Source organism: Brachionichthys hirsutus, chromosome 15 (assembly GCF_040956055.1).
Source record: "Brachionichthys hirsutus isolate HB-005 chromosome 15, CSIRO-AGI_Bhir_v1, whole genome shotgun sequence".
Lineage (NCBI taxonomy): Eukaryota > Metazoa > Chordata > Actinopteri > Lophiiformes > Brachionichthyidae > Brachionichthys > Brachionichthys hirsutus.
Window position 1 is genome coordinate 9665567 of NC_090911.1, and position 24177 is coordinate 9689743.

The 24177-nt window shown below is 44.0% G+C and overlaps 2 protein-coding genes across 2 annotated transcripts; one reads left to right on the forward strand and one right to left on the reverse strand.

Moving 5' to 3' along the window:
- Positions 1 to 2829: 2829 nt before the first annotated feature.
- On the forward strand, positions 2830 to 8701 carry LOC137904951 (spindlin-Z-like). Its single transcript, XM_068749174.1, has 5 exons — positions 2830 to 2878; positions 5093 to 5135; positions 5986 to 6245; positions 6713 to 6946; positions 7216 to 8701. The coding sequence occupies exons 2-5, from the start codon at positions 5116 to 5118 to the stop codon at positions 7419 to 7421; spliced, it is 720 nt and encodes a 239-aa protein (XP_068605275.1). The 5' UTR covers positions 2830 to 2878; positions 5093 to 5115; the 3' UTR covers positions 7422 to 8701.
- Positions 8702 to 18765: 10064 nt separating this feature from the next.
- On the reverse strand, positions 18766 to 23967 carry LOC137904942 (fizzy-related protein homolog). The gene is made up of 13 exons (XM_068749160.1): positions 23899 to 23967; positions 23284 to 23412; positions 23041 to 23104; positions 22583 to 22713; positions 22409 to 22494; positions 22130 to 22313; positions 21930 to 21995; positions 21252 to 21354; positions 20976 to 21160; positions 20654 to 20887; positions 20434 to 20538; positions 20175 to 20267; positions 18766 to 20030 (listed from the first exon to the last, which is right to left on the reverse strand). Exons 1-13 carry the CDS (start codon positions 23965 to 23967, stop codon positions 19989 to 19991), a joined length of 1491 nt encoding a protein of 496 aa, XP_068605261.1. The 3' UTR covers positions 18766 to 19988.
- Positions 23968 to 24177: the final 210 nt, after the last annotated feature.

Here is a 24177-nt window from a genome sequence, read left to right on the forward strand (position 1 = left end):
AGAAATGAGAAACAGTTCCAACGCTGAAGAGAAATTAGCTTTCATCCAATATGACAGAAAACACAGGAAAAGCCTGCAGCCTGCCGAATACAAATGCTTACAAGCCCAGACTTTTGTCTTTCTTCTTTTTACTTTGTATCATCCAAATCAGAATACTCCAGATACTATTTCTTCACTTTTGGTCTCGATTTGGCTCACTGGGTTTTGTGCAATTTGTTCATAACTGCCATTTCATCCTCAGGGAGGAAAGGTGAGCTGCTGATCCAGACAGAAAAAGAACGCTGCTAATTAAAGCTCTAGTCATCAGCATCACACTTCTCTTTTAGCGCTGATACCCTGGTACACACACACACACACACACAGTCAAGTTCAATTGAGCTCCAGACATGCACGATACAGCTGTGATATGCATCCCTTTAAGGCTAGTTCATGTTGCATGGGGATTGCTGCTAATTATAGAGATACCTAATCAATGGAGACACACGAACAGACACACATACGCACACACAATCGCACCCTTAACCTTGGATTGACTTTGCAAGTCTGCAGTGGAATCTCCCTGCAATGCTTCACCAAAAAAAACAAAAAAAAACATCAACATGATTGCGTGCAGGAACGTGAGACTGTTCTCCTCCCAGGAATGTGTAGTAGACGAGTCGTAGGTGGAGGAGGAGACCCCGTTCCCGGGGAGACGGCCGCTGCGAGCTTCCCTCCACGGATGGCTGCACTGGCTAGAAGCCGGCAACTGGTTTTGGGGTTTGTGATAGGTTGCAGGCTTATTCTTCATTTCACCCTGAAAACTGAGGGACTAGACATATCAAAAAATACGGAGCCAATTCATTTCTCCAGCATTCAGGTCTTTTCTGTTGCTGTGACAACACCAAGGACAAAAGGAGACAACCTTGGATGCCGGACAGCTTTGTGTCAATACAACACTGGCTTCCACACGAAGGCTATCAGCTGTACAGCACTTACTCATGCCTCACAACAAATTCTGTCTGTAGTGGACTGATCTGGACTATCTGTGGTCAGACTATGAAAGTTAAAGTCACGGTCTGGCTATTAGTGAGGCTGTTCTTCATTCACTCAGACAACCGTGTTCTGTGTGGAGGTAAAAATGTCTGATTAATAGATGTATATTTATACCCATGTTACTCAGGATAGTAAAATGACAGAGGGGTTTATAGGAGCAAATAACGTTTAAACTGTAAATTGCTCAAAATACTGTGTGCTTGTGTTTCTATATATATATATCTATATATCTTCCACCATTTTTATGAGTTGGAGTCTAAATGCAGCTGGATACCGTTTATATTGCCAGAAAAAAATCTGACTCACTTGTTTATCATTGAAATATTCAATGTCTACAAAGACCGGATTCAACAACATGTATGTTTTTAATTGTAAAATGTAATCACCATAGATATGTGACCTTAAAAGTACACATCACCATATAATCACCATTGTTTCAGAAGTGGATCCACAGCATTCATGACTAAGTATGATTGTTTTTTATTACTATGCTCAGAATATTTTGTTTTTATGTACCTTATCACGTGAGAGTCATATAATACAGGTGGTTTGGCACAAAATAAAACTGAAAGCTTATTTTATGAAAATGCTGTTAGACGGGCACCCAAAGGTACTCCATGATTCACTCCCCACACAGTCCATCATCTGAGGGCTGTTAGAGGAGCCAATGCCAGGGATTTGTGTTTAGTATGACATCTTGTGGCAGAAACTAATGCTTCAGTTTAAAGTAAAATTATGATTGCACTAAGAACACGGAGAGTAGTCAGGAGAGGTCACACCGTAGCTCAAGCTAAACACTATTACATGTCTTTCGACTTTTAAAGTGGAAGAGTAAAAATGAACTAAAAGTGATTTGATGGAATTAATTAAAGTAGGCATGAAAGATGATCATGTCTGGTTTATGACATATGATCATTTCCTGACTCATGCCCAAACAAAAATCATGGAAATAGTTATGTAATACTGCTAAGAGACAAAAATAAAATAAAATCCAAATATAACCGACTCAGGAGATGTAGGAAAGTTTCAGCATAGTTACAGGTAATTATGGATTTCCCAAATGCCCAATATATTTTAGATTTGATTCATTTTTTATAATGAATGTAATGCAGTCATATATTAACCATTATGCATCTTTTGACTTGCTAAATATACCCAGATCAAGAAAAACAATGACTCTCACGAAGCACACAGACAAAAACAATACAGATACAGGAAAATCTGTTGTTATAACCTCCATAAGTTTAGCCATTCTGGCCATATTCATAGACTAATCGACTAATATTAAGAAAATCCAAATAAATAGAGCTTTGAGCCAAAAATATAAACTTAAAATTCTACAAATATTGAATTGATTAAGTCTAATTACAAAACGTGCTAGTTGTAAAACTCCCCCTCTGCGTGTTTAATGGTAATAATTTCGCTTTAAGTGGTAACTGTCAATCTACGACTATAGGAATTCCATCAGGAAACATGTCTTAAATAGCTTTACTCATGCGTCTCTGATGGACGATGGGATCTGTAGTTTCAGGACCACCTTGGTGATTCCCGAGTCATAAACATATGAAAGTGAACAAACAATGGAAGTGTGTTCATATCGAACTGGAATAAACACACATACATCGAGCTACACAAATTTAGTTGCAGTTCTAGAGTTTCAGTTTCACATTCACTGGAACTATTCAAATTATTGTACATAGAAATAACTTCAAATCCCAGAGTTCTTTGCGAGATTTGATTTGTGTCCGGTACTTGTAGTCATAAGGGCTCGTTTCCGTGTATGTAGCTTACATTAGGTGGAGGAATCTACTCTGCAAAGACAAACACATGTGAAAACATTGATCAGGTAGGGCAAACAGTCAATTATCAATGTTCTCACTTATTGAAATAGTCTATTATATGAAAAACATCATTTAATTTCTCGTGGTCCTGCCTTCTTTTTCCGTAAATGTAGGAAGCTAACAACCAGAATCAGCGCTTTACATGGCGAAGCGTTTTCTTTTGTTCAGCTAGCTTAAGTGAAGAAATATAGAAGCCGGATTATCAGAAATGTCATTTATGGAATGTGACTGAAGGGATTCTCGTCATTTAATACTGGCTATCTTGCTGTTTCCAATTTTAGAGGCGCTGTAGCTTCACATTTCCGACTGTACTCGGGCACGTTGGGTTTTATTCAGCTCGTCAAGGTAAAGTTAGATTTAATAGCCATATGGTTGGGAGTACCGATGCATTTAATGTGCTCCTCATTAGCATGTAGCTAGGCTAGTTAGCTTTAGCAATAGGCTAAGTTACGTTGTTTACATCCGGTAACAACCGCGGACCTGTTGGCTAATTTGCATGACTGTAGTTTATCAAGTTGAGGGCAGCCGGACATCTGATAAGCAAAAGTCTGTTTGTTGCATTTTAATGTAAAAGTTGTTGTTGTTGTTTGGGTTGCATTTTTTTCCGTGGTCGTTTTATTATCTGTTTGATAGCAGGATTTCATCATGACTACAAGGCCATTCTAATTCGGAGTGGATCCAGATCGACAACATTGACGCATTCCAATCTATTGTTAACTTGGTACTCCTAATATTGGAAATTTTGACAAATAATATTTATTCACGTAATCTACTAAGAAAATAATGTGCATCCCCTACTGATCGGAAATCTTGTTTTTAATCAATGCAGGTTGAGTGGATCAATAGGCTAGATCCACATGCATGTGCAGCGTCGCTTTCAAAATGCAGTCGGGGAAACTACACAATGCTTTCTCAATTTCTTTGCAGACAAGTAGAGATCCAGTATGTGCCAAAATATGCTTTGATTACTTCAGTTGGAAATGTGGAGACATTTCTGACCAGAAAAATTCTGAATGGAAATAAAGAACTGCTTTCCAAGGCTGATCAGATAAATGTAGTGACCTTGCTCTTCTTTATTTTCCTCATCCTTACCTCAGATTTCTATGTTTAGCTTCATAGTGATATTTAATGTTATTCCACTTTGTCAACCACAACAGACTCCATGGAAATTAGACACTAGACTTGGTTTCTTCATGTAAACTTGTCTAACCCTAACCCTAATTCCATCCTTCATGCATGTCGTGGGTCTCTGTGCCATAGTGTTCCTATGTATAGTTTATTGCACTCTGTTAGCTGCCTTGCAGCAGGAAGACTCAAGTACGACCCTGAACCATTGTTCTTTGTTCAAAATCCCTTTTAATGTCAAAAGTTAAAAATAGACTCGATTTTTCCCTGTGGTGTCGAAGGGCTGTGAGGTGTAGATCGGAGTCTCTTGTGGTCTGAATTTGGTTCAGGGCCTGCAAATAGGAGACTCTTTAAGTCATGGACGTGCCATTTTGGATCAGGAGCAGCCGTTAATATCGGTGGCGTCGCTTATGTTGAAAAGGCCCTCACGCTCCTGAAGCACTGTTTTCCTGTTTATTTTATTCATTGTTTTTTACAACTGAACATGTGATTGCAACTTCATTCTACAATGCTCTTCTTTCAGCCCCCAGCAACTCGCATGCCAAGTTCAAAGTGGGTCATATGACCCGATCTTGCAATAGAAATAAGTAGAGACAGATGAGCAGAGGTTTTGCATCATAGTAAGATTCTGACTGCCTGATTAAATACCTGAAACTGTGACATAGGTGGGCAAAGTCAGTCCGGCTGGAGTGGTGGATCCAGGATTTTTTTTCTGTCTCTCTTTAACAATAAGAGAACTGAGAAAGTTCAACTTCAAAAGGTTACACGGATCTGCATGAATCCCTTACCAGAGACGGGCATCTCGGATGGGAACAAGCGATTCCATTTTGGCAACGTTCCACCTAGCGGAAACGGGAAACGCTGACTCCTTAAAACGAAGGTTTTTGGGTGGATTTGGGTTGTGTGAGAGAATCTAAATGCAGGTGCTGCATATGAATCTGAGTGCCGCTTCTAGGGAGGAACGAGGGTTTATCAGGGAACGCTCAGCCTTGACGGCGGTTGCAGCCTCCCAGCCCTCTTGTTATGTTGGCAGAGAATGTAAACATGAGTTGGCCTGATCATTTTCCCTAACTGCCTTTTCTTGTGTTTCACAGGGTTTGTGCGAATTTATGGAAACATGTCAAAGAAACGGGGCAGGTAGGATCAAATCTCATGAAAGTCTTGTGACTAGCTAAGCTAGCTATCTTAAAATCAAACACAGTCTAGCGTCTGCAGCATTTGATAAAGCACTATTTAAAACTGTTAGGCTTACATGAGTTATGTTCTTGTCTATTTCAGCCTTTCAGTAAAGCTGAATACAAATTACATTTGTTTATAGGTTGAGTATTTATTATAATATATAATATTATTCAGTGTGTCTGTATGTGGATGATAATTAAAATAATGCTGAGATGAATCTGTCCAGAATCTTGTGGGGCTTCAGGCATTTGTGCGTCATCACCACTCTGGACATTAGTAATTAAAAGTTTCACAAACCATTGGCTCAGTTTTAATTTATTTGTCATTTTTAATTCAATCAAGGACAGGAAAAACGATCAAAAAGAACAATACGCTAAACGCTAAAACAAAACAACTAAATAAAACAGAAGCGTGACACAGACATTGAGATAAGAAAAGGACATGCATTTTCCCTCGGGGGTAATGAGCGCCTCAGGCATCCGGCACCCCAGGGAGAGCCGTGTTTAACATTTCTGTGGAATAGAGTCCTCGCTGTTTGTGGTGACGGTACTTATTTTGCACTGGATGTTGTGTAAAGACGCGCCACCAGTTCATTTTCATGTCTTAAAAGCCTCTTCAGTCCACACAAATAATGTTTGCGTCGCTCAACGTGAACTTGCGTGGAAAACAAGCGTGCGTTAAAATCCGAGCATTTCCCGACTCCTCAAAGCACTTTATAATACATTTATAATAACACTTACACCTGACGGCAGAGGTTGCCAAATTGCACTTCCACATAATCTCTCTTGCTTGTCTCGGGCGCGCTCAGGAAACGCAGCAATGGAGAGCTGAGTGAGAGCTCAGAGTCGACCCTGAGCCCAGACCCCGACAACCTGCTGGGTCGTAGGATTCAGCACAGCTGGCGGGAGAAAGGCAGCGTAACCAAGTGGAAAGGGACCGTCCTGGAGCGCCTGACTGTGAACACTTCCCTCTACATGGTCAAATACGATGGCTTCGACTGCGTGTACGGCATCGAACTCTTCAAAGATAACCGGGTGTCCGGCCTACAGGTGCTGACCGAGAAAGTTGGTAGGTGTGACACCTCTCTGCTGTAAAAAAAAAAAGAAAAAAAAATTAAACCTTTTTTGGGGCATGAATTGTGTCTAAAGTGCAAAGAAGATAGTTTTTAGCTGCTTTGGTCTGATGTGTGTTTTTCCGTCTCTCTGGGATCAATTTGCAGTTTTATTTTTGTCGTTTGAGTCTCTGCTTTTCTCATAATGTCCTTCTGATGTGGGGACGGCTGCACCGAACACGCTCTGTTGTGTCTAACAGAATCATGAAGCTTATCGCATGTTTTGTGCCAAACTAAAAACGTCAAAGTGTTGCCAGGAAGTAAATGCTGTACAAACTGTTTCGTTTAAGGTGGAAGCTTGTCTTGTCTCTACTCGCCTTTTCTGCGTTTTCCATCGTAAAGCTAACGTCCTGCTGCAATGTCTCACGAGGGATGTCAAGTGTCCTCATCGACGGAGTTAACAGACCGTCATTTGTCCTCGCAGTGAACAATAAGATCAGGGTGCCTCCTGGGGCGGAGGAGCTGGTGGGCCGGGCCGTGGAGCATCTGTTCGAGAAGGAGGACGGTGAGAAAAACGAGTGGCGAGGCATGGTGCTGTCCAGAGCTCCCATCATGACCCACTGGTATTACATCACCTACGAGAAGGACCCGGTGCTGTACATGTACCAGCTGTGGGACGACTACAAGGACGGGGATCTACGTGTCCTGCCTGAATCGGGTACGATAAAAAGTTTCGTTCTGACTGGTCTTGTGAAGGTGGGAGGAAGAGGACGGGACACATTTGCATAGTCGGCATTAAAAAGACAGCCCAGTCTCTCTGCTGCGTTTTATTTAAGACTCTAAAAACTAAGGAGATCAGCATTAAAAAAAAAAAAAAGCTTGGCTCAGACTTACAGGCGTTAAATGTTTGAAGTTTGCCTGCTGAGAAAGGATGGCTGGAATCACTTCAGTCTCATTTTGGGCCGTTTTATCCGTCTGTCCCTCCAGAGAACAAACACCTACTACCTGCGGACAGGAAGCCGGGGGAGGAGCCGGAGAGCCTGGTGGGGAAACAGGTGGAATACGTCACAGATAATGGTCTAAAGAGGACGGGCTTGGTCATCTACCAGGTCCCGGCTAAGCCCACAGTGTATTACATCAAGTACGACGATGACGTCCACGTCCACGTCTACGACCTGGTGAAGACCACCTAATGCTGACTGTCCGGTTTCATGCTCGTCTCTGAAGCAACCTCGTCGTCCCCCCCGGGCTGAAGCGTCGCCAATTTCATTTTTCCTCCAGCAGGAGGCGATGAGCTGAATATTAAAAGGTTTAGTTCTTTTCTTTTCGCGGGCTTCTTTCATTCTCACGTTTCACGACATGTTGATTTTTTTTTTTTTTTTGATTGTCAATCTCAATTTCACCTTAACGTACTTAGTCAGGATGTCCTTAATGTAAATAAAAGCAGAGGACATGGAGCGCGATGTTTGTTTGTTTCAAACTTGAAATGCGTACTTTTTTGTAAGGAACCCGACCAGTCGAGCAGAAGTAAACTCCGCTTTGTCCCTTTCTGTTTAATTTCACTTTTTTGCACGTCCGGCTGTGCTGCTGTAACTTTTTTTTTGTTGTCAACGGCTGTCTGTTGTGCTTCATGCGTATCGCTGGGTAGTTCTCAGTTTGGTGATTCTTGCAGTGTGATAATTGTACCATCACAGTGAACCCAGGTTTCAGTTAAAGTGTACGGACGTCGATGAGACTCGACCGTCTCACATCGACGGAGAAAGAAAGCCTCGACCTAAATGATTCTATTATTATTGCGTTTCTGCCATGTTCCATCGTAAAACTGCAAGTTTTATTCGCTGTGTTAATAATGAGAAAAAAAAAAAAGGCTGATGTTAATGTCAAATTGTTTCAATGGTGTGCTACACAATATTTATGTAGTTCAAATTAGCAGCAAACATTGTTTATTAGTATTTTGGGCAGAAGTCCTTTTATAATTTGCCGAATGAATCATATGATATGTTCAGGCCTCCAAATATTGTTTGTTTATTGTGACCCTTTGTTGTGTAAATATAATCAGACATTTTTATGACCTTAAAACAAGCCTGTTTTGGAATTATTTTCTCCTCGGGGATATTAAGAAACACGTTTCTGTTCATTTGTGCCAATCATGCGTTATGAGAAGCGCATTTCATCAGTTCAAATGTGTCTCGGATCACGCTTGTGTGCGACGTTCTATCCATTTTCTAGAGACTCCTTTTCTGTGCGTAAAAACATTTATTCGGCTCGGCGCGAAGGCGGGATCCTCCATCAGGACGTAGTGGGACGTAGTCCAGATCCATACCTGGATGAATGACGGTCTACACTTTGTCCCTGTGTTTGACCTGCTAGCTTAGCATTTTAAGCTAAATTTAAAGGCCAGATGTGTATTAAACATGCTCGTGAGTGTAAAACGCCGCTCTGTACAGCTACAGGAGCGCTCCCTTCTAAATAAACGGCAAACACTTGGAAACCATTGATGGCTCTCTTTTGGCCAAACTGCGGGCTAACATTTGGTTTTGGACGTTCCCTCTTTCAATGATTAGCCGGACAAACGCAGTTAAAAATAGAAAAGCACTTTTTCTGTCTTCATTCTGGATCAGATCCAGAAGACATTTTTGGTTTTTAAAGCATCCATTATAAATAAATGGGAAAATACAGATTTTCTTTTGTATCCAGACGGGTATCCGGATCGCTCTCAAAATGTTATGGGATTTAATTTAGACCAAGACCCATCTTCAGACTTTCTCCCAGCAGTTTTTCCCGCAATCACGCAAACAAACACCGTCGGAAACATAACCTCCTTGGTCTCGGTAATGTCCTCCTAGCTGCTGCAGCCATGTTCCTGCATTCCAGTTTCTACTTCCCTCTCTTGTTTTGGGACTAAAGAAGATGCAGAATAAAAACAAAAGCTAAACTTTGTGAATCAGAACTGACTGAAATGCTTGCTGTCCCTTGAACTCTTCTCTGCTGCTGGACCCCCAATATTTAAACAGTTTAAATATGCATACATGATTTGTGGAATGAAGCCACCTGCACTGGTTGGTTACAGTGATCATGTCTCCAAAGGCTCTTTAAGTCTCGTGTGTCGGAAGCATCAAATCTGGAACCAAATGAAGCTTCATTTTGGCATTTTTATTCTCTCCACAAGTAGCAGGTAATCCTTCATTTTCAGGCTCCCAGCTTGACGGTGGAGCGACTGACCCATTCATTCAATTTGTGACCCCTACGAGTGGAACTCTTGTCTGGTTCTCTAAAGAGATGTAAGTAATGTGCAAACTCTTGAAGAGCAATTTTTTCCAGGTCCCTGCGAGTCAGAAATGTGCCCATTTTCCCCTCTACTGGAATTCATTCAACCTCATTTCCGCAAAGGTGCCTCCTCCAACTTTTTTTTTATTTTCAATTCAATAGTCATAAATAAAACAGCGTAGAAAAAATGAGTTGATGAAGGCTGGTTCTATCACCTCAGTTTCAGCTTCTCCATTAACGCCATCGTCCCAAATCTGAGCTTTGGGAATATGTTTCCTCACTGCGTGATGAACATCTTGGCGTCTCGTCATCCGCACTCTCTGTACAAAGATAGAAAGATACCGGATACAAAAAGCAAAACACAACCTTCCCACTTTAAAACCAACATTTAAAGCGTGCTGGGATTCTGCACCAAAAGGAACACAGCAGAATAGTCTTCGGAATTCTGGTGTGTTTACAGCCGAACAAATATTTTTGACATTGATTTTTGTGGGGGCAGTGCTTGTAGCAGTGCAGTGGGGGGGGGGGGGGGGGGGGGTCCTGGGTTCTCATCCACCTGAGGACCTGTGTGATTGCTTGTCTTTGAGTCTTTGCCTGTGGTCCTGTGATAAACTGGCGACCTCTCCAGGGTGAACCATCACGAATCATTCAGCTGGGAGGGGGGCTGAGAGTGGAGAAATAAAGTCCTCTCTGCAGAATAGAAGAAAGAAAAGAGGGATCTGGCAGGTTGCTTTTGTTTGAATTATTTTGCATTACTGTACATCCTTTTTGTCTTGCACTTTCTACTAACCTCGGGGGGGGGAGGGGGGGGGGGGGTGTTGCGAGTATTTTTAGTTTCTGTGTGAAACCTTTAAATCGTGGCTCTCATTGAAAACGTGCAGCTGCTGCTGTTATGTTCCAAAGTGACCATCTTTCAAGATCATGATACGTGACACAAATTTAATTTAAGGTTCATTTTGAACCCTCTGAAACCTCCACACCTGTGGGAGGGTCAGGGATCAGGCATTAATGGCCGCAGCACAGAGAGATTCAATTCATTTGGGAACAATTTCAAAATGTGAAAATATACAACAACTACATTTTGATGTAATTGCACCTAAAAGCAAGAGACTCTAGAATCTGGAATCGCATTAGCGTTAGTATTTTGCTAGTAATTCAAATAATATACGTTCATGTACTCGTGATGATGCAACAGCACGACATCCGTCACATTTTTCAACGCATTGGTGACTAAGATTCAACTCAGGAATAATCACAGCGGATATTTCGGAATGTCGATTTACGCAGCGTGCGAAATAAACATTATTACAATCCTTATTGATTATTCTTCCATTTGTGTTGTTCGCCATGGAGCGAGCTCTTAGAGATGCTGCGTTAATGGCCTCTGCAGCTTCCTGCTCGCTCTTTACGCACGCTGATGACAGCAGCTGGAATTTCCCTACATTATCTCATTAAAACTAAATCACGCTGGAGCCGATCCAGCCTCGATATTTATCATTATTTAGTGCTCAAAGGATTCTGCCATGCATGTGATGGACGATCCACCATCATCATCATCCTCCTTACCACGCGTGTATCGACGCACCTTTCCCTCCCACAGAGTCCCGCTGAGGTGCCAGTGCTGACGGGGGGGGGGGGGGGGGGGGCAGTCGGCATGTTATAACGCCAGGCTGGTTGCCCAGATAGTAATAACAAGGAGGAGGACACATGCAGAACAGAAGGTCCTTGACGACGCATCTGCTGCAGCTCGTCACCTGTTGTTCGTTTCCATTGACACACTTTTTTTTTTTAACATACCACTCTCCTCCTTCATTGGAACCATCTGCTACAGCTTTGTATTGTTCAGCAGACAAACTGGAGAAGCGCGTAGGCGTCTTTGGCTGTCGCTGATTCTCTGCTCGTCCCGGAGCGCGTCCAGGAGCGCGTCCAGGAGCGCGTCCTCCGCCGCGCGATGCTCCGCGAAGAACCGCGTTACCCTCATGCACGGTGCCCCAAACATTTGTGTGGTCAATTTAAATTTATCTTATATATATATGTAAGGATTTGGAGCTCTCAGACTCCAAATCCTCCAAACTTTGTGTTCTCTTTCCATCGATAAACAAACACACTAAAACTCTTTTATGTTGCTTAGCAACGTCAGCTTGTCCCTGATTTTTTATATATATATATGAAAAACCAGCATGCTGCCAATCTGGAGACTTGCATGGAGCGCAGCGTGAATGAGACCAGCCGCCGATGCAGCGTTAATTAAAGCCTCTCTGGGTGAAAGCGGCGTTGTCTGGGATCGCTACGAAACGGAGACGTGAAATGATTCATCGTTTAAGACTCCTGGACTTCACACCGTGGACTGTCTCTACTTTGCATCGTTCTAATAATGTTCTAACAAATCGCCTCGTCTTCAGAGAATGTCCTTATTTTGCTGATAGGCGTTCGACATTTCTGTCCACGCCTTTCGGGTCACTCAAGCAGGTATCCTGGTAACGACAGGAGGCGGAGGATGTTTGGGTCCAATGCCCGATGCCTCAAGCATTTTCCCACCATTCTACCATAAATACTCAGCCTCACCTCCTCATGCTTTTTTTGTCTGCAGCTTCTCTGCATTTATGAAGCTTCGTGATGATGTGGCGTTTTTGTTTGGCTGCAGCAGCCCCGGATGGGAGAGTGGGTTCTAACGGACGTGTGTCTTTCCTGGTGTTAGATCACGGACTTCATGACTTCTTATACCTCAATCTGTTTACTGCTGTTAGTGTGAGTTCAAGAAAAGCACTGCATCTACACACGATACAGAGCAAATACTGAAACGCTATTGATGAGGCACAAAGGTCAGGTCAGCAACCTGACCTGACCTTTGGGGAATTTTATTAATGGATGAACCGTATTTATTCATCAAGGTGCTGCACATGCGTTAAAATGAGCCTTTCTGGCAGCAGGACAGAGGACAAGTTTAACGAGACAGACGCAGGACAGGCCGGAGGATGTCCCCTCAGCATCGGTTGCGTCGTCTCGTGTGTGTGTGTGTGTGTGTGAGATGGTTTGAAATTCAGCCTTGACTTGTTGCTGACAAAGACACATGAAGAAACACACAGAAAATATTTAGATTTGGGTTTTATTTGACAAGTCGATACAAATTAGACAAGTTATCATTTCCACAGGGCGGGTTGTTTCATCCTGCTTTTCCTCTAAATGTGGAAATCATTTCCTTTTCTGCAGTAATTGAACATGAACATGTAGACAGTCACCCGGGGGCATCAAGGACGGAGCTGTATTTTTATTTATTTTGCAGATGAGTAAAGAGAAAGGGACACACCATGGGGGCGTGAGCAGCTGCTGATTTGCAGGTCAACGCCGACACGGACCGACGCGCGCCGCTTGTGCCGAGAGGCAGACTGGGACTTGTTGTTCTTTTGACCAGCACCACAACAAAATCACTAGTCTTCCACTCAGCACTGCCAACACTTTCCCCAAGTCATCCTCATGTTCCAGCGAGGAAGAGCCACAGCCACAGCCGCTGCTGCAAGTCTGTGGTAAAAGACAAAAGAAGGAACCTCGTAACGCCACAGGGCCTTAAAACATTTCGGTTCGACTCTTCCCTCCACTTTAAAGGGGTTGAAACCGGCGCCAGGAGAGAGCAGAGCGTGCCAGGGTGAACGCGTGTGGCAGCCCGGGACCTGAACTTCAGTTATGGTTGGGGGGGGGGGGGGGGGTGAAAACATTACATCCTGTCTCTGCGTCTCTCTCATCCCGTTTCTCTCTGAAGCCTGTTGACATTCCATCCTTCCTTTGTTGTTGTAATGCCAACCTTTCAGCTCCTCTCAGAAGAGGGAGACGAGAGGGGGGGGGGGAGGGGGGGTACAGAGGAGGACAGCCAGCATTTAGAATACATTCTGCTCGCCACATGCATGGAAACGGGGAGTGGAAACAAAAAAAGCAGAAGCTTGAACAATATGCAATTACGCTCCATTTAGATTGACAAAAGGGCGAAGCGCGAATGCAGAGCGAGAACCGAAGCGATCTGCGTTTTCTTTTGAATAAGTCAGATGTGAGAGAAAGAGAGGGGAGGAAACGTGAGGAAAAAAATTGTCCCGCATCTCCAGTATGTTTCTAGCGCTGGTAGCTATGCAACAAGACTGGGAGTCAGTGGGAGGGGGGAAGGAAGAAAGGAAGGAAGCGAGGAAGGGGTGGGGGGGAGAGAGAGCGGAGACCTCAGTGAAGACGACGTGCAGCCAAGTCACGCTAATACGGTTATCGATTAACACAAAATGATCGATTGACCCTCCTGCAGGAGCGTCTGCCATTCAAACGTCGTCCAATCGGGTTCCAGACAGCAGGTGCATTTGAATGCTGAGCATCAGGTGGTGTTAATGTTTCATCAACAGGCTGGAGCGGGAGCTGTCCAGTGTGGCGGTGCTGAGTGACGCCCTACTTTTCCTCCATCTCCTTCCTCATCATCTCGACTGGGGGGGGGGGGGGGGGGGGGGGGGGGGGGTAGGAAACAGGCCACCTGTTGCTGAACCAAAGTTTTCTCTCTCAGAAGGCCATATCGCAGAAGAAAAGCCTCCGATATCAGACTTACATCAACCTGATCTCAAGTCAGACCATGTTTCTCCTCCTCCACATGACGACATGATAACACCCCCCCCCCCCCCCCTCCGAGGGAGGAAGCGGAGGACAGGAGGTCGTCTTCCAATAAGACGCGCTGCGTTTTATATATTTCTTCAGTACATTTTCCTCATTTAGGATTTCTGCATCATCTCAACTCGTTTTAAAATCCCTTTTAGCGCGACTATAATATTAAGCGACTCACCGCGCGTCGACGGGAACAACAGGTGACGGGATCCGGATCTCTGCCGCTGTTTGGTGGTGGGGGGGAGGGGGGGGGATCCCTTTTTCTCCTTGCAATCAGCTGCACGACCGGAGGAGACGGATCGCCCTCCCATCCGAGCTCCACGCACGGAGACGGTCATCCGGATGTCACTGGGTAAGCTGGAGGAGGAGGGATCGGCGGGTTTAAATACGTCTGCGGCTCCGGAGAGGACGGGGAGGAGGCGGGACGACGTGGAGTGACGATGGCTTGCAGGAGAACGTTTGACGTGTGCCCCCCCCCCCATCTCGTTTAGGGTGCGGCCCAATCCAGCAGCCAAATTACGTTATATAGGTTAAGGGTGCATACGGATGAATGAATGAATGAATGAATGAAGGCTGGATGTCAAGAAATGTCTCCAGGTTATAGATAGAAAGATCGATTGTTGCCCAGGTTTCTAACATGCTGGAGGGGAAAACATATTCTTTCATCTTTTATATTTAAGGAAAAATGTAATTCATGCTGCTGAAATAAATAACAACCCTTCAGCTGCTGACATGATGCTTGGTGACAGTGCAGACAGAGGCAGGCGTATATGAAAGTTCAACAAAAGCACTTTACTCCTATTCAAAAAAGGTGAAGGTGCAGAATAACATCAATCAGAAAAACACAAAATCACAGTACGAAACGAAGAAAGGCTCGGAGTGGATGAGGTCCCGGAAAAACGTCATCACAAAATACTCAACTAGAAACAGTGGTCTAGAAAAATGATGGAAATAAAAAAAAATATGCAAAGTACAAAGGCAATAACACGCTGGAGATACATGCACACACACTATATGGGAAACAGGCAGCAAACATTTCTAATGGCAAATGACTGGCAGGTGTGTCTCCAGGTGTGCAGCCAACTCTCCCGCGGCCACGCCCACTCTGCAAGAGAAGCAGATAACACAAGAGACCGTGACGGATGCATATCCAGAAACCAGCTTCTCTTCCTGAGAAACTCAGCCCGTTCCTCATGGATAAATCCCACCAGACCCTAAGTATGCCCGATCCGAGCATTATTCCCTGAGGAATCACAGAGATGATGCAAAATACAAGCCTGTTTCTAAAAACAATGTTGGGGAGTCATTGTGTAAAATGTCAATCGAACCGGATTGTGGCGGTTTGGAGCATTGAAAACCCATAAAGCAGTAAATATAACCCCACCCAAATAATCAAAATCTAATGGAGATATCATTTTCAAAAATGGAAAAAAATGGAAAAAAAGAAGAGAATTCTGGATCCACCTGTTATCCAGATTTCATCTAATGGGGTGGATTGTTGCTTGGAAGTCATCCTCCCAAAAGATTTTAGGAAATCCATTCTTAAGTTTTTGCATAATCCTGCTGTCAACTCAACAAAATTGAAACTGTGTCTCCCAAGAGTCCAAAACGCTTCACCTGAACCCGACGTGATGAGGAGCTCAAATAATTGAATTCCACCTGAACTTTATGCATTCAATTAATTGGTAATGGAAACAACTAGAGGGAAGTTCCGCCTCCTCGGGGCTGTGAAAATTGAAAAATGATAAAATTAATTGCTTTGGATAAAAACTGGGCAGAATATTATTACATTTTTCCTCATGTGCTAAAACGTTCACGTACGCACGGCGATCAACTACAAGACCAGCGGATCTTTGTCTGGATTTGCTCGTTTCTGTCATTTTAACTTTGGGATTTGCTTTTAATAAATGCAACAAAGAACGAAAGAGCAAAGCAGCATTTGCACAGGATGCTGTCAGCGGCACGAACTGATGCACGTCGTTGTGCATGTCGAAGGCGATGGAGGACGATCGCAGCAGCCTCGTGAAAGGAGGGATGTCGCTAATAATGCGTTTGGTGGGTGAGACGAGTCTCGAGGAAGTCTTGGATCCCTTTTTTATAGTCTCAAATCAAAATGTTCTTGTCAGCAGGGGGTGCGGCTGTTGAAAACTGATTCGGAGGTCATAATCATGGGTTCCATCTTCAGACGAGATGATATAAGTAAAATCGGACAGTTCAGCAGCGATTCTGGGCTGGCAGACACAAGAGCGACGTTTCAAGCGTCATGTTTGGCTTTAATATTTGAGGTTTGAGTTTTGGTTTGACCCTGAAAGAGAGAAGGACATTTGACTTTAAACGTTTAAAATCAATGGGTTGTAAACGTCATTAAATTATAAGCCTGAAAGCGTTCTTTTTTCTTTTCCTTTTTTATCAAGCAAGGAGAATGTAGTGGACACAAGACGTCATACATGTTCCCTATATATTTTGAAAGCAACATTTAGGTTTAGTTTGCCCTTGAGGGGTCACTTCTAATGGAACACAATATATATATACATAAAAAAAGACAAACAATGCTCGTAAATGTCTTTCTAATTTTAGGAATACAAGTAAATCGTTATTTCAGGACCCACTTGTGTCATTTTTTACTAAAATCCTTCTCCGTCTCGCTCCTTTATCCTTATTTTTAATGACGTTCTAAACTCCTCTCTGACACCACAGCTTGCCACACTTTACAAGCTGAGTAAAAAAAAAAAACCCACATCTACAGATCCCTGCAAATTTATGAACGCTGCTGTCAGGATGGGGGGTCTCTTTGAGGGACCCTTACTGTGCTCGGTGGGAGTCAACGGGTTGGTGGCTTGCTGTGTCCTGTTCTTTTTTTTTTTTTTTTTTTGTCAAAAATGACCAAAAAGAAACCCGACTGTCTGGAGACCTCAAAAGCCTTGTTCTTTTTTTCTTCTTTTATCCCTGTAGTCTGGTTATCAATACAACTGAAGAGCCGGGCTTAGGGAGGGACCCGGGGGACGATGCTGCTGGATGTGCTCTAAGGCTTGTATAATGAACACCAGGCTCTGTGCCCCTTGATAGAAACATCAGGAGGTGGGATTACGCATATTAGCGATCCTCTTCTGTTCTCCTCTCTGCTTTCATGGCTTGATGCTGACATCTTGCCCGCACCGAGAACCGCAGATGAGCTGGAAGACTTTTGTTGAATGTCTTCCTATTCTATTCAGATGATTAATCTGATCACTATAATGGAATACATGCATGCTATTTGGATGGCATTACAATGGCGTCTGGATAGGGAGAGCCGCTCAGGCTCTCTGGTGTTGATGGATGCTTTCGAGCAGACCAGCAGCGGCTGATCTGCATCACCTTGAAAAAGATTTTAAGGCATGAAATTAACTGTTTTTTGCCCCCCCCCCCCAGATATTTTTGTAAAATTCCAACATGTTCGGTATATAAGCTGCTTTATGAGTTCCACTTATGCATTCAGATGCTTTAGCTGGGGTTTAATTCTGATAGAATGTGTTCAACTGTGTAAAGCTTTAGGCCAGAGGTGTGGGAGCTTTGGAAAGCTGTGAACATTCATTATTTTTCATGCGCTCAGCCAAAATTATGCATGTGTGGGCAGGACTGCTGCTTATATAATGAACATTTGGAAACTTCAGGGGACAAAGAGGCCTCGGTGGTTTTGTTGGTGCTCGAAGCTTCTGTTCTGTGAAGCCTTGAAGTTATTCTCACTGCCTTTTTTTTAATTTTTTTAATTGTGTTGATTTTTTTTCTGATTCTCTCTTCTAAGGTGACAGGTTGGCTGAAAGGGCGTGGCAGAGTACACACTTTGGGACGGCGCCCTCTGGTGTTCACTTTGGGCAACACAGGAATCGGCAAATTCAAATGTCTGGAAAAATTAAGGAAATAAAGCCTCAAGAAACTCTTTACTAAATGGATCAGATAAACTCAATTCCAATCTTCCGGTGTTAATATAAAATAAATAAATACATGGACCCATCTTTTTATTTTTGGGGCAACAGCCATTACCACCATAATCCATCTCAGAGTTTAAGCATCATTGACAAAGTCCCACCTTGCAATGCGAAGAACAGATCCACCCCAAAATTAAATGGGTTCCAAACCCTCCAGCCAAATCTGATGCCAGATTCCGAAAAAAACAAAACTGATTTTAATTTTGAACAAGTTCGAAACCAAATTGTTGCCATGGACACCAAAGAACTTTTGCATCATTCAAATACAAAGGTAGTATGCAAGATGTGTTTAATAAAAAAACAAATACCGCTCTATTCTTCAGCATGGGTTCGAATTGTTACCATGGCAACAGAAAAAGTACAAATTGTGAATAACTCCAGCATATGGTTGCGGTGTACACAGAGTTTATTGAAGATATATGGAAGAGTTTTAAAGTCAAGCTCCAGAAAAAAGTCTTAGAAGCACAAATTGAATATTTTTTCAACACATGCAAAAGCACGATGTTGCAGTAGGAGTCGTGTGCGCTTGATGTTTTGGCCAACTTTTACTTCTTGAGTCACAGAAAACCTTTGCACAGACAGTGATAGCTGTAGCCGCCGCTTTATACGCCGGCAGCAGAGATTTTATGAAGTCTATTCTCGTGTAATTGGTCAATAAAATGGCGACGCCATATGGTACAAGATATGATCATTTAATTTTTGATTATGCCATTACAGAAATGCGTTTCCTTTTAACATTCTTCACGTAATTCTAGCTGGAAGCATCCGTCTTGACTCTGTAGTGGCATAAAGAGGTTTCCATCGAGTTCAGCTTTCCTCTGATGACATCAGTAAACAAACACGCCTCCGTCCAAGAAGCTTTGTACACAGCACAAATAAAGAGCACACATTTAAATGTGACACGGTTGTTAACAGTGCGGTGGGAAGCAATATCAATCAGGGAAGAAAATGTTGCAGATGATAAGAAATCAGACCGTTCCTGCTAAAAGCATGAATGGGCTGATGTAAAAGACGAAGTGCCTCCAGCTGCTTGATCTGAGCAGAAAGCAGAGAAAAGGCGTTTCTCTGTGCTTTAGCTGCCGTTACAAGCCACCATAATAAGTCTTTTTACCGTTCTTCCTTGATTTTCTAATAAAGCGTAAAAAGGTGAATGAAAAGCCACATTTAAAATATGCCCATATTCTCACATTTTTAAGCAGTTCCAAGACGCACCATCGGCCATAATGGTTAGAAAATAACAGTTTTTTCTTGAGAATAAGAACCAATAGGGGTTTAATACTACTCTCCTCTATCATTATCACAAACCGGCATGAACGAAAGTGTCTGGAAAGATAAACATCATTCACCCAAGTCTTGATAATGAAGTAGCCCAGGGTTCGGTTATCGTCGTGCAACACACTTTTCTCCCAGTAAAATAAAAACACCTTTATGTTTTGTTTTTTTCTTCTTCTCCTCTTCAAACCTGAGCAAAGCCACAACACAATTCACAGATTAGACCAGACCAGCAGTTCAACATAAAAACGAAGACATCTAAGGGCTTTAAAAAAAAACAGAAACAGTTAAATAAATAGAGAAACTCAATCATTTGGCAGGAAAGCACGCATCAGTCTGTAAACGAAACCAATCGCAACAGGAGAGAAAGACCCCCCCTGCCCCCCCCAACACCCCCTGGTCTTCTGGTGGAGGCCGTGGCTCCCGCGTTCAGCAGGAGGTGGAATAATCCCTGTGATTCTCCTTTGCTGTCTCTTACACTCTCCAGCTGCCTCCCCACTTGACTCCATACATCTGGGGAATCCAGGGGGGGGGCGCTCTGTCGACTATAGGTGTCCATTTATGGCTCCGTGCAGGCAAAGGTAAATCCACTCCTCGGATTCCTTCCCTCGCGGCACGGAGGTGTGCTCACTACCGGATCCTGGTGAAGAGGTTCAGCACCGACACGGATTCCTGAAAGAGGGAGGGGGATGTATGAGCTCGTGTGTGTGTGTGTGTGTGTGTGGAAGGGGGTGGGGGGGGGGGCAGGGCAGAATGACGAAACATGAGAAGTTGATCTTTAGATCCAAATACAACTGAAGCAGGGCGGGGAAATACCTTTGTGGATCTCATCTTGCTAAAGACGTTCCAGAACCGAAGCGTTTCATCCCCGGCTCCCGTGACGATGGCCTCGCCGTCAGGGGACATGGCCTGCAAACGAAACCCATCAGCGACTGTCGGAACTGGACTTTCCTATTTACACACGTCTGGGGGTTTCATTTTCTTGCTTCTTTCTCAGACTAGATTTTGCTTTTATTTAAAGCAACCCTAGGATTGTTGAAATAATTGTCTGGAGGCGGTCACAGTGAAAACTGACCAGGTAGAGCACTCTGTAGGAATGTCCAGTGAGTTTGGCCACTTGAGTGAGAGAGGGGTACTTCCACACCAGGATCTGGTTCTGGGAGTATCCATGCGTGCTCACCTGCAGGACACCAAGCATGGTTTATCTACTATTTCATCTCAGACTTGAGGTAAGATTGTTTTTGGACATAAAAATGCATACCGCCAAACCCCCCCCCCCCCTTCTTGGGACTGACCAGTTCGTTGGTGTGCTTGGACCAGGCCAGGTTGCAGACCTGCGAGCCGGTGTCGGTGCACTGTAGCGGCTGGCCCGTCAGCGTGTTCCAGAATCGGATGCAGCGGTCGGCAGTGCCGCCTCCCGACGCCAGCAGGCCGTGTTGGTGAGGAGACCAGGCGATGGCTTTCACTGCAGCCAGGTGTTCCGTGTACTGCTGGACCGGGAGGACGCTGGAGTGGTTCCACACCAGTAACTACGGGCGACGGGGTTGATATTCATTTGAGATGTGTCGCGACGACGAGTTCCTGGAAAAAAACGGGCGAGATTCCACATCGACAGACCTTGTTATCGTTTCCTCCCGAGGCGAGCAGCTGATGGTCGGTACTCCACTTGAGGCCGCAGACTTCCTGTCTGTGTCCTTGGAGACGGCGCTCGGACTGGAGGGGCGGGGCTCTGATGTCACGTTGAAGGATCACTCGATCGCGACTCCCAGATGACAGCTGGTCCGCGTTCCATGCCAAGGCGCCTGGCAGCAGGGGATAAAAGGCAAATTAAAGGGAGGCGATCCATGAGGAATGTGAAAGTAGTAATACTTCCTTCCTGCCGTTAAAACTCACCCACTCTGGCCGTGTGCCCTTCGAGGACAGAAAGCTTCTTCCCTGCTGCTGCATCCCAGATCTGTACGTAGCCTTTATGAGTCCCCACAGCCACCAGGTTACCCTAAAATAGACACACCGATGCATGAACAATCCGTAATGACAACATCTATCTTTACTAGCGTGTAGCAATAGCCTTTATTTAAATAAAGTTCATATGAGTAAATTCAATTTCTTTGTGCTTGATCCGTAAACATGTGAATGGAGATAATGTGAGAACCCTTGATTAAAACTTTATTTAACATCCCGTGGATGTTTTTTTTTTATGACCTCCCTCCACTGGCTTCGAGTACATTTCAAGCTTTACAACGTTATTGCTTATTTTTAATGTTTTCAATGAGTGATCTGTTCTCTTTCACTTTCATAAAGCAGTTCGGGAACTGAGGTTTAGCAACCAGCTGCTCCTGGATGTGTCAAGACCCAGTTTAAAAACAACAGAAGCAGCCGGGCCTTTGCAGCGGCTGCTCCCGAACTCTGGAACAAGTTTAACGTTTCGTGTAGGATCTGCGCAGACCCGAGAACTATTTCAAGACCCGTCTTGTTCTCACTGGCTTTTACTTCCCAGCTGAACTTTGACATCTGTGACTATTGTGTGTTCAGATCATTTGAGAAAGCTGACGGTAGACCGGAGACGCTCACCCGCTCTGACCAGCCCACAGACGTTACAGAATCTCCCTCGACAGAAAGGTCACACAGACGCGTCACCTGAACGGACGGAGGAGGACAATTACACAGAATCACCGGGACATCCGGGAAGCAGTTCAGCGACATGATTATAAGTATTTTGTAAATTACATAACTGGCTTTTATTACAGTGAGGCCCAATCACACACACATACCTGGCTGGTGCATGCGCTCCACAGGTAGACACAGGTTCCCAGTCCAACACTGAGGACATTCAGAGAGGACCAGTCCACTAGGTTGAGGTAGAAGTCGTCCTGAAGCTCTGGAGCGTCCAGAACTTTGAAAGGAATTTTAGATATTTTTCGCGTAGGTTTCCTTGGCGACCGCAGCAGCTTCTGGCTGCGAGTACACAAAGATAGTTTGGCCAGGATTTTAATGATGGTACTCCAAAAAGACAGGCTGATATTTAAAAATTGAAAAGAAGAACGCATTACCTGTTGCTACTGACGGGCGAGAGAGAATATGGAGAGACGGTGTTCCCGTCCTCTTCTGGCAGAGCCCTCTTGGCGCTTACAGAATACTAGAAAACCAAAACAGATAAGTGAAAAGCAGGAAAACTTCCCTATTAAACCGAAGCACCCAAAGTTATGGCCGCTTCATGTTTTTACACTAAAAAGGCTCCTCTTGGCCGGAGTGGACGGCTGCAGACGGCGGTCTTCTGACTGCGGGTCCTGGACTTTCTCAATGCCGGCTCCCAGCAGCTCGTTCTTCAGCAGAGCTGAATAGGCCAAGCCGTCCGCTGTGAGGCCGAAGAACAGGCAGAGACTTAAACACAGCGGTCGAGGTAACACTTTTAAAATGTCTCACCTCTCCGGGCTCACAACCGTAAAGATCAGAGAACGCTGGACATGAGCTGATGAAAGGGGTGAAACCCACAAGACGTACAAGCAAGATGAGCGTCAGCCATTTCCAGCCGACAATCATAGGAGAAAATCACAAAAACAACTATAATAATATGAACAAGCTGAATTGAATTACTGTTACAAGTGACATGACACTACCAGACATTTTATTTTTCACATCAGACTGTTGGTATAAAAGGTGGGGGGGGGGCGGGGCTGATTACCTTTATTGCTGTCTGTTGTGCCGTCTTTGGTTTTCCTGTTTTGATTGTGTGACTTTTCAATTTCCTGTGCCAGACGATGAAATCAATAAATGATCATTCTCCACTTTATCGTTAAACATGCCGTGCATTTGCAGACAAACGAAACGGAAATGTAAAGACAACGTTACTCTATCCAGCCAATCACATTTTAGCTCTTGAGGAGATAGCTGTTTGATATTCCTGGGCGTACTGCAGCACACTCACGTTGATGCGGTGGAAGTTGACACTCCAATTGGCTCCAGCCCGAGAGGGAATAAAGCGATCTCCGTGTTTGCTGGGCGATGACAGCGGGGAGCTGGTGGGTGTCAGAGCTCGCCCGGCTCCGACAGATTTCTGCACGAGAGAGGAGAGAGAGCGCATTTTATGAATGGGAGCTCAACAAAAAAAAAAACAGGCCTTCCACTTGAAAGCTTGATGACACAACCGGGGAGATATTTTAGGAGGCAGATGGTGCATTGGTTTGAAGTGTTAACAACAGAAGGCTGCATTCACAAAACCCAGTTATTTGGGCAGTAAGGGTTTTATCACTTAGCAACCTCGGTGAGTGTCAAGAGAAAGAGGCTGGCCTGTTTAACAGTTCTTCAAACACCACGAGTGCGACTGTCTCTCCTCCTCTGACCTTTGCTTCGTCAACAATCCTGTTCTGGAATGCATTTTCTGACATTGTATTCAATCCATTTTAGGATTATTGGTTGCAGCCTTGATAACTACCCCAAGTGTCAAGATATTATGACCTAATCACAACGGTATTGATACTACGTAAATAGATCTATCTATACAGACAAAAAATGAAACAAATAACATCTATTATTTACTTACGATGGGGCTTGCATTTTCATTTTGGATATTGATCTGCCTGAGCAGCCTGCACTCATAGACCTGATCCATGATGCCTGGAAACAGAACAAGGCCAGTCAACGCAATCATGATACATACATACATACTGGATCTGACACTAATAAGGGAGTAACTGAAATGTTGTCACACTTACTACTATTTACAAATAAGACAGGTGGCATGGAGCAATAGGTATTTCTGCAATTAAATAAAAAAACTAAGCCTGTCCAGTTCTTTAATTCCCGATGAGAAAGTTCAACA